Genomic DNA, 9,851 nt, shown 5'->3' with positions numbered 1-9,851 from the left:
AGGACTGGCCTAGGGTAATTTTTAGAGGGGTTTTAATTAATATTTTAAATTGGACAATCTTTAAATATTTCTTTTAATTAATTTTAAACCTGTATTGTTATTTATGTATTTTAATTGATTGTCAGCCGCCCTGAGTCCTACGAGGAGAAGGGCGGGATATAAATCTAAATAATAAATAAATAAATAAATAAATAAATAATAAATAAATATGAAACGTTCATTAGGGAGGGAATCCATCCATTCAGTTAGTGTGACTGATGAGGGGTTTCCCTTGGGCATTTTGGTGCAACAGCTCTCTCCTACTCTTCAATCAGCACACTCACGTCCTGGAAAACAACATTCCTTTGATTTAAACTTCACAATTGAACTATGTAATATGCCCTATGACAGTGGTTCTCAACCTGTGGGTCGGGACCCCATTTGGGGTCGATCGACCATTTCATGGGGGTTGCCAAGCAAGGCTGTCCGCCATTTTTTTTGTCCGCCATTTTTTTTTGTCCGCCATTTTTTCCCCCTTTTCCGGTGGATGCCTTACCTCCCTTGGGCTGGGCCAGCTGGTGGTCGGCCTGCTCCGTCTCTGCCACTTGCCAGCTACGCCTCGGCCGGCGCAGGGGGCGGAACCACGCATGCGCGGCGCTCCCGGGCAGGGAAAGTCCTCGACTTACGACCGGTTGGGTAGTCCTCGACTTACAACCAGTTTAGTCCTCGACTTACGACCGGTTTAGTTCTCAACTTACGACCGGTTTAGTCCTCGACTTACGACCGGTTGGGGTCGCGGCATTAAAAAGGTTGAGAACCACTGCCCTATGAGAAAATAACATGAAGATTTCCCCCCCCCGTTTTAATTTTAGAACAAATAAATACAGTTTCAAACCAGTCTCAACAGAGCATATATGACCCATTTGCTGGTATGAAGACTCCAGGTCAGAGGCAGCTGATTACTCTACAAGAGCAGGTGAAGCTGGGGATGCTCACTGTAGATGAAGCTGTCCTGTGTTTCAAAGAGTGGCAGTTAAATCAAAAGAAGAGAGCAGAATCATTTCGCTATCAACAGGTATGTATTTCAAAGAGATGAACGTTATAAAGTCTCACCACTAAACCTAGCTTGCCTTACATCTCACATTACTTTAAATCTGTCTGTTTTTGTCATTGCAGGAAAGGTCAATTGCCACAATTTCTGCTCCCTGTCTTTCTGTAAATAGCATAGTTGAGTTTTTAAATAGAACTCTTCAAATTTTAATAGGCTAAAATGGTGAAAAATTTCCTACAATAGACAGAACTTCTGATTTATGTAAAAATTCTCTTAAGGTAGCTTGGGACAACTAGAATACTTTTGTCCTAGTGGAATATTTCCCCTCAGTTTCTTCATTTATGAACAGTAGGATAAGAAGAAGTTTTTTGAGAATTAAACTTATTCTCTTTGTGTAGTTGCCCACTCCATAACAATCTCCAGTTAGGAAAGAAATCTCTTTTTAATCAAGTTTTTATCCGACCTTGACATTCTTTTTACAAGAGACTTGGGCTTTAGAAGAATCCAATATAGATAGTTCCTGTATTAGCTAGTCAAGTGACAAAGGAGGGACATCTAAGTAGCTTTCCAGACAGTGAATATTCCCCACCACATTGCATGTATTGGGCAGCAACCCGCACTTGCATATTAAAAGTATTTCAATATTTTTATTATATCTTTCATTAGGGTGGTGCGATGACTGAGTGGTTAAGACCCAAGCACTATGCCAGTGGTGGCGAACCTATGGCACGCGTGCCAGAGGCGGCACTCAGAGCCCTCTCTGTGGGCATGCGTACCATGCCCCGGAGATGGCCATTGTCCCTCTTCAACCAGCCGCCCGCTAATTTGCCGAGGTCCCACATGGCCAGATGCATCCCAGCACCCATGCACTCACTGCCCTCTGTGTGCAGCGGCTGATGGTGTCAGGCAGCAACTGCCCTGGCCCCTGCCTCACCTTGCCCTGTGACAATGGCACCTCCGCCCTGCCTCGCCTTGCCTTGCCTTAGCCAGCAGGACAAGCCTCCTGTCCACTGCCCCACCTGCCAGAGACCCCCTGGATCTCCCCCAACCCTGCCCGGCCCCCACAGGCGTCCCTCCCCACAAGCAACATAGAGGTGACCACGCCCACCTTAGCCACACCCACCCAATCTACCATGATCACCACAGCCACGCCCACCCAGTGGGGCACACCCACCTGGCAGCCGGCGATAAATAAGTGGGTTTTGGGTTGCAGTTTGGGCACTCGTTTAAAACCTTAAATGAAGACGAATCATGCAATGGTGAGAACTATCAGGACAAGCCCCCAATTATTTGAAAGTCACACATCACACATCCTTTTTATTCAGAATCTCCAGAAACATAATACACAGGATGGTTTGACCAGGAGTATATGGCTGCCAGAAGTTCTAGTTTGCTTTATGCCCTGCATAAATATCAATATGTAGATTACTAGTTTTGAAAATGAAGAAAAAAGAGGCCTCAGTAAAACAATGGTAACAGCATAGCTGGCTCAGGAATTCTGGGAGTTGAAGTCCACGAGTCATAAAAGAGCCAAGGTTGCCTACCTCTGCACTAGACCAAACTGGCTCTCCTGGATTTTTCAATTTGAAAGTCTCTCTACTTTGTGTTGATTCAATTAATTCTTGCCAGATTTGCATGTCATTATGAATAATGATGCATTTGTTCAGATTCCTAAAATTTTAATTTTGCATTTCCAGGAAAATCTAAAACGGTTACGTGACAGCATCACTCGAAGGCAGCTTGAAAAGCAAAAGGCTGGGAAGCATGCAGGTAAAATCCTTAGCTAATTAACAACAGCAATTAGCCATCCTGTTGGTGCAAAACCAAGAAGTTATCATTAGGAAACTCTTATGTTGGTCCTGGCAGATTCATTTTTGTAAAGTACTTTATTGGGGACAGGTGAGAAGATTCACTAAATCTGAGCAAGGTGGAAGCATTGAGGACACAATGAATAAAATATTTATATTTTCATAGAATAATTAACTCCATTTGTTTTAATAGATATATCTAGCTATTTTATGAAATTTGTAATCATGTTAAATCAGACTATGCTATGTGAGTTTTTTTTAATATATCACAGTGAATACTTGATTTAACAACCCTCTTTTTAGGAGACATTGTGTCTTTAAAAAACCACATTTATGTCTTGATGTCTTCCTGAAATAATGTACAATAGGGCACCCAAAGTAGTCTAGGTGAAGCAATGCCTTTACTTAAATTTACATTAATGTTTATGAATGGATTACGTAATTATATCAGTTTTATCATTTTACATGATTTGTATCATTTGTATGTTAACTTTATTAAACAAGTGATATTAATTGCTAACAAATTCATTTCTAACTTTCCTGTCCCCTTTTTAAGTTGCTTAATTATATGCTCCCTGGAGCCTATACCCCATCTATTCTTCTTAAGTATCCTGCTTATTCAATCACTCCATCATGTACAATGATAATGGTTCTGATAAGGATTCAAGAGGTCACTAGAAAAATGTTAACAACCAGTTCAGAAAAGGGGTATAAGAAAGAACTTGAAAAAAGTGTCTGCCCTAATGATCAAGGTGATTTCAGATTTACATTAACCCATTTATTGAAATTCCTTTAATCTACCTCTTCCCCTTTCAATGAAACTTGTTCAAGATTCAAGGAAAATCTTGTTATGGGAAAGTTGGCCTGCCAATGCTAGGATATCAATACCTCTCAAGATGTGTACCTTTTTTCAGCCAGCCAAATTCAGGATATTGCGCTTTCTCTGATCACTATTTTGTTTCTTCTTCCTACTGAATATAACTGGAAGATTCTTGTAGCCTCTCTTACTCCAATTGCTCAGTCCCTCTTACACATTTTATAGAGAATTTGATGTCAGCAACATTCATGGTTGTTTTCCATTGTTTTGTCACCAATTAAATACTCATGAGAATTAAGACTGGTACTTCACTCACATGTGCATATTTTAAAATATGAAAAACATTTTGTAATAGAGTCCTGGAGTATATTAATAATCCCATTGAATCCCCCTGCTTCAGTCTGCCTTTATTATTCTACTCAAAAACAAGCATTAAGATTTTGAGGAAGAGTGGGTAGAAAGCCTTCATTAACTTTGTATGGACAATGCTTTTACAAATTAATATTTCACTGATCACATGAACCATTTTAAAGAATACGTTGCAAATAACATTGTGACAAAATACAGAAATAGCTATAATAGGATATATTATAGAAAAATTCAGCAAGATGTGCCAAATGCTTAAAATATATTGAAATTATCTATTCTTTTTCAGCAACTGAACCTATTCATAATTTATAATAGTATTTTTATTTTTATATGTACTGTATATGGGACTTCTTGGAGCTTCTCATATGTTTCTATTATTAGCTACAGAAAGTCTGTGGCAATGAGTGACATAAAAGCAATGTAAATAAATAAACATGAAGAATATTAATAGATGAAGCACTTCTAACAGGAAAGATATGGAAGTAATACAGATGCATAAGAGCATCCGAACATGATCCAATCACTATTATCATTGGCCAAACACACCACCTTGATCTATCCATCATTATAAACAGAAGAAACAACAGCTTCTTTAAACTGTAATATTTAAAGGATATGCCTAATATGAGTGATGCAATTATAGTGTTGCACCATCACCAAAAACAAAAACAGTAATATACATTTATTACACTAAATCAATAAAAGTTATGGAATAGCTTGTTACCTATGCTGTTCAAGAGTACGTTATATATGTGGGTATGTGCATAATTCTGTATTTATTTATTTTTGTCATATTTATGTAGTGTATATCGGAGGTGGTGACCCTTTGAGAGCTGTATGCAACAAAATTTCATTTTAATGTATGCCAATTAGTGTACATTCAAAATGACAATAAAGTTATTATTCTATTCCAGTGATGGCGAAACTTTTAGAGACCGAGTGCCCAAACTGCAACCCAAAACCTACTTATGCATCATCGGGTGCCGGGTGGGTATGGCCCATTGGCTGGGTGTGGCCAATTGGGTGGATGTGGCCTATTGGATGGGTGTGGCTGCGGTGGTAAGAGCAGACTGGGTGGGACTAAAAAGTTCAATCATCAATTCCAACTTTGCAAGATCTTTTTTTCCCCACGAGAAGTTGAAATTGACTGATTGAACCTTTTTTTTTTGCACACGGCGGCAGAGGCCTAAAGCAAAAAGGTTTTATAAAACCCAGCTGAAGGCCTAGAACTGGGGCAACGGCGCGTGTGCCCACAGAGAGGGCTCTGAGTGCCGCCTCTGGCACCCGTGCCATAGGTTCGCCACCACTGTTCTATTCTATTCCTGGTTCAGTGGGAAAAAGAAAAGGATCAAAACATGTCCTAATGAAGATTAAAACATCCCATCCATGGTTTTCCAAAATGGTAAAGGGGCACACTCTGTCTGAAAAGCCAAGTTAGATGATTTCACCTATCAGAATTGTAATTGTCCATGCCAGGATATGTGCTAGAAGAGAAACAGCTTCTATCTTTCCAACTTTAACTCAGGAGGAACTTGAAAGTTTTGGCCTGGTTAATTGGTTAATCATTATTCTTTCTTCTTAGATTTGGAAATCACTGTACCAACTGGACATTCTCAGAGTATGCCAAGGAAACCAGAGTGTAGGATTTATGAATATAGTCCGAGAAAAAATCTTTTCCCAATAAGTAAAGAGATAAAACGAGGGGACTGGAAAACAGAAAGCACATCAAGTACTACAAGTAAGCAACAGAGGTAGCCAGGAAGCTATCTAGCAGGGAACGAAGAAGTGTACTTCGGATCTCAATAGTTTGAATTGCTGGAATTAAGGAATTCCTAACCTATAAATTGATTCTTCACATTAAATGTATTGTCAAATCTCTTTTCTTCCTGTCTGGCTCTCTTGATCACCCACCAGCTCTAGCTGTCTATTTAGTCCATTATTTATATCTATGCATTATGTTTGTACGTACATTTATTTGATTATTACTTTTATTGCGTTATTGCTATCAATTATATAGAATCAGTTACTGCAATTAAAAATCTTTTTAGTTCTTTAGCCTTTTAAGTCATAATCATTCTTTTTATAGTATCCTACATTTAGGCAAGAAAAACCAAATGTACAGGTATAGTATAGGGGGTACCTTGCTCAATAGTAGTAACTGTGAGAGGGATCTTGGAGTCCTAGTGGACAATCATTTAAATATGAGCCAGCCAAGTGTTGCAGCTGCCAAAAAAGCCAACACAGTGCTAGGCTGCATTAATAGAGGGATAGAATCAAGATCACGCGAAGTGTTAACACCACTTTACAATGCCTTGGTAAGGCCACACTTGGAATACTGCATCCAGTTTTGGTCACTGTGATGTAAAAAAGATGTTGAGACTCTAGAAAGAGTACAGAGAAGAGCAACAAAGATGATTAGGGGACTGGAGGCTAAAACATATAAGGAACGGTAGCTGGAATTGGGTATGTCTAGTTTAATGAAGAGAAGGACGAGGGGGGACATGACGGCAGTGTTCCAATATCTCAGGGCCTGCCACAAAGAAGAGGGAGTCAAGCTATTCCCCAAAGTGCCTGAAGGCAGGACAAGAAGCAACGGGTGGAAACTAACCAAGGAGAGAAGCAACGTAGAACTAAGGAGAAATTTCCTGAGAGTTAGAACAATTAATCTGTGGAACAACCTGCCTCTAGAAGCTGTGAATGTTCCAACCCTGGAAGTCTTTAAGAAGAGATTGGACAGCCATTTGTCTGAAATGGTATAGGGTTTCCTGCCTGAGCAGGGGGTTGGACTAGATGACCTCCAAGGTCCCTTCCAACTACTACTACTACTACTACCTCCAAGGTCCCTTCCAACTTTATCATCATCATCATCATCATCATCATCATCATCATCATCATTATTATTATTATTATTATATTTTGCAGTTATACTTCCTATAGACACAATATTAAACATTTTCATTATGTTCATCCTTGTGTTTAGAATCTTAAACATATTATCAGTTTCATGATATCATAATTTTTACTAACAATTAAAATTGTAGTCAATATAGCAAAAGGGTTAGACTAATATTTCAGTGTGACAGTCGCAATTCTATTTTTCACAGCTGTGTTTTTCTGTTCATTTATTGAAATAAAGAGACTTGGCTTGACTGGAATTCTCTACAAATTATGATCATGCTCTCATTTTCTTGAAGAAAAAAAATCATTTATAATTTTAAGAGTTGTGAAAAGAAGCATAAAAGTATATAATGAGAATCTCTGAATTCCTGCCACTATCATTCCCATTGAACATGATAAATAAACTATGGGAAATGATTAATATGTGCACATACTTATGAGTAATATAAACTGACTTTTTTTGGTGACATTGTACAGAATTATATAAATGTTTAAATCAGAGATATGCCTTTTGTTTTGGAGTAATTTCCTTTTTTCCTCATAATAAAATGTACATTTTTTTAATATTCACATAGTAATGCAAAAGCAAAGTTTTGATTTTTTTTTATCCTGACAGAAACATAGCAACATCATATTAAGAGAGAAATAGAATTTTTTTTCCATTGTACTATTATTTTATCACATTTGTGATTACTATATTTTATGGAGATTTTGAGAGTTGTTGGAGTAATGTATAATACAATGTATAATGTATAATATATTGTATAAAGAATAATATATAAATTATGTAATTTAAAAATAATTTATTTGAATTTACTGTTTTTTTAATTTGCTGCTTGTTGGAAGGCGAGCAAGAATGGTGTTTATAGTTCAAGAATGATTAACGCTTTTTAGGAAAATATTTGACTAATTTAAAATATTTGATAAACCAAAATAATTTCTCACTTTTCAGTCAGAGTTGGCAAAAATGGGTGGAAATTTAAATTAGTGGAGCCTATTTGTAAAATACTTATTTTTCTCATCTAACCAGGCAGTTCAAGTAACCGATCAAGTACCCGAAGTCTATTGAGTGTCAGCAGTGGAATGGAGGGTGACAATGAGGTAAACTTTCTTTATGTAAATTTTCTTTCTTTCTTTCTTTCTTTCTTTCTTTCTTTCTTTCTTTCTTTCTTTCTTTCTTTCTTTCTTTCTTTCTTTCTCTCTCTCTCTCTCTCTCTCTCTCTCACACACACACACATACACACATACTTTTCTGAATGAATTTCCTACTAAGGCTACAAACAGTATTCTATATTTATGTTGTAGAATGCATAAACAGTAGATTTTGTCCCATGGACTTAAAATTCAATGCAGAGATAACTTGAAAATAGTTGTGAAAAGAATATGGCTATTTATTTATTTTAAAGGTATTTCAACATAAGATATAAAGACAAATTTATGCATGTCATAATGCCTTCATCAGTTCTTTTTAACACAACCGTAGAATCCCTAAAATCAACACACCAGACAATTTTAACAGAGAAGGTTTAGATGAAATACAAAGGACTGTTTTTGTTAATATGATCTATTATTACAGAATTCTGACAGTTGGAGTTATTTACTGAAGTGATTGTAGATCTTTTGTTAAGTAAGCTAATAGTAGTAATAAAGATTTTCTAATCAAATTTACAGTGAAGTACCATAACTTCAACTCATTCCCCTCCCCTGCTACCCCTTTCTAGGATGGTCGCGTACCACCGGCCAGGTGCCAAAGTACCACAGGTGGCATGCGTACCACTGGTTGAAAAGTCGTGGTCTAGACCATCTCTGAGAATCGACACAAGTGAATGGAAGAAAAAAACTGTTTGTAATTAGTTATTTTGCAGCCAAATAGGAAAACTTTCTTTTAAAAAAAATATTTTATTTTAAGGCATTTCACTGAGTGCTAATCTCTCCAGTACCTGAGTCCCCAATATAATGCCTGGGGAAAGAACAATAATATGTCTAGCAAGTAGTAATAGTAGTAGTAGTAGTAGTAGTAGTAGTAGTAGTAGTAGTAGTAATAATAATAATAATAATAATAATAATAATAATAATAATAATAATAAAGTTGGAAGGGACCTTGGAGGTCATCTAGTCCAACCCCCTGCTCAGGCAGGAAACCCTATACCATTTAGGACAAATGGCTGTCCAGTTTCTTCTTAAAAACTTCCAGTGTTGGAGCATTCACTGCTTCTGGAGGCAGGTTGTTCCACTGGTTAATTGTTCTAGCTGTCAAGAAGTTTCTCCTTAGTTCTAGGTAGCTTCTCTCCTTGATTAGTTTCCATCCGTTGCTTCTTGTCCTGCCTTCAGGCGCTTTGGAGAATAGCTTGACTCCCTCTTCTTTGTGGCAGCCCCTGAGATACTGCAACACTGCTATCCTGTCCCCCCTCATCCTTCTCTTCGTTAAACTAGACATACCCAATTCCAGCAGCCATTCCTTATATGTTTTAGCCTCCAGTCCCCTAATCATCTTTGTTGTTCTTCTCTGTTCTCTGTTCTAATTTATAAATAAAAAGTGAATGAGATAATGTCTTTAAAAATACAAACTTTAGCTAACCACAAGGAAAGAAAAATAATGTTGGTAAGCATTTTGGGTATATAAAATCTTCTGTGGAATAAGAAAAAAACATTACATTGCTTTCCAAAAGTAGATGTAAAACTGAACGAACATCCCTGTCATTCTTATGTAGGATAATGAGATACCCGACTTGAAGAGAAATTTCTGCTCTAGACCCCTGCAAGTAGACAACCAACTTTCCATTTCATTTGGAAGGCCTCCGAAAATACCTCCTCGGGTTGCTAGCAGGTTATATATTGTTTTATGATACATTTATACTGTACAAAGAATGAATTTGACAGATCCCTGTTCCTCGTGGATTAATTCTAAAATAATATAAAGGGGTATAAA

At 37.4% G+C, this 9,851-nt stretch overlaps 1 protein-coding gene across 1 annotated transcript in view; it reads left to right on the top strand.

The window, feature by feature from the left end:
• Positions 1 to 9,749, top strand: part of LOC107298603 (phosphoinositide 3-kinase adapter protein 1) — a gene marked incomplete at its 3' end in the record, with an annotated part of 39,173 nt that extends 29,424 nt beyond the window's left edge. Inside the window, exons 12-16 of the mRNA XM_015827980.1 lie at positions 852 to 1,054; positions 2,728 to 2,800; positions 5,607 to 5,762; positions 7,953 to 8,023; positions 9,634 to 9,749. Coding sequence (XP_015683466.1) covers positions 852 to 1,054; positions 2,728 to 2,800; positions 5,607 to 5,762; positions 7,953 to 8,023; positions 9,634 to 9,749 — 619 coding nt within the window. The remainder of the gene's footprint in view (positions 1 to 851; positions 1,055 to 2,727; positions 2,801 to 5,606; positions 5,763 to 7,952; positions 8,024 to 9,633) is intronic.
• Positions 9,750 to 9,851: the final 102 nt, after the last annotated feature.

This window comes from Protobothrops mucrosquamatus, unplaced genomic scaffold, assembly GCF_001527695.2.
Source record: "Protobothrops mucrosquamatus isolate PMUCROS unplaced genomic scaffold, P.Mucros_1.0 scaffold4123, whole genome shotgun sequence".
Lineage (NCBI taxonomy): Eukaryota > Metazoa > Chordata > Lepidosauria > Squamata > Viperidae > Protobothrops > Protobothrops mucrosquamatus.
This window is presented reverse-complemented; position numbering and strand designations above follow the sequence as displayed.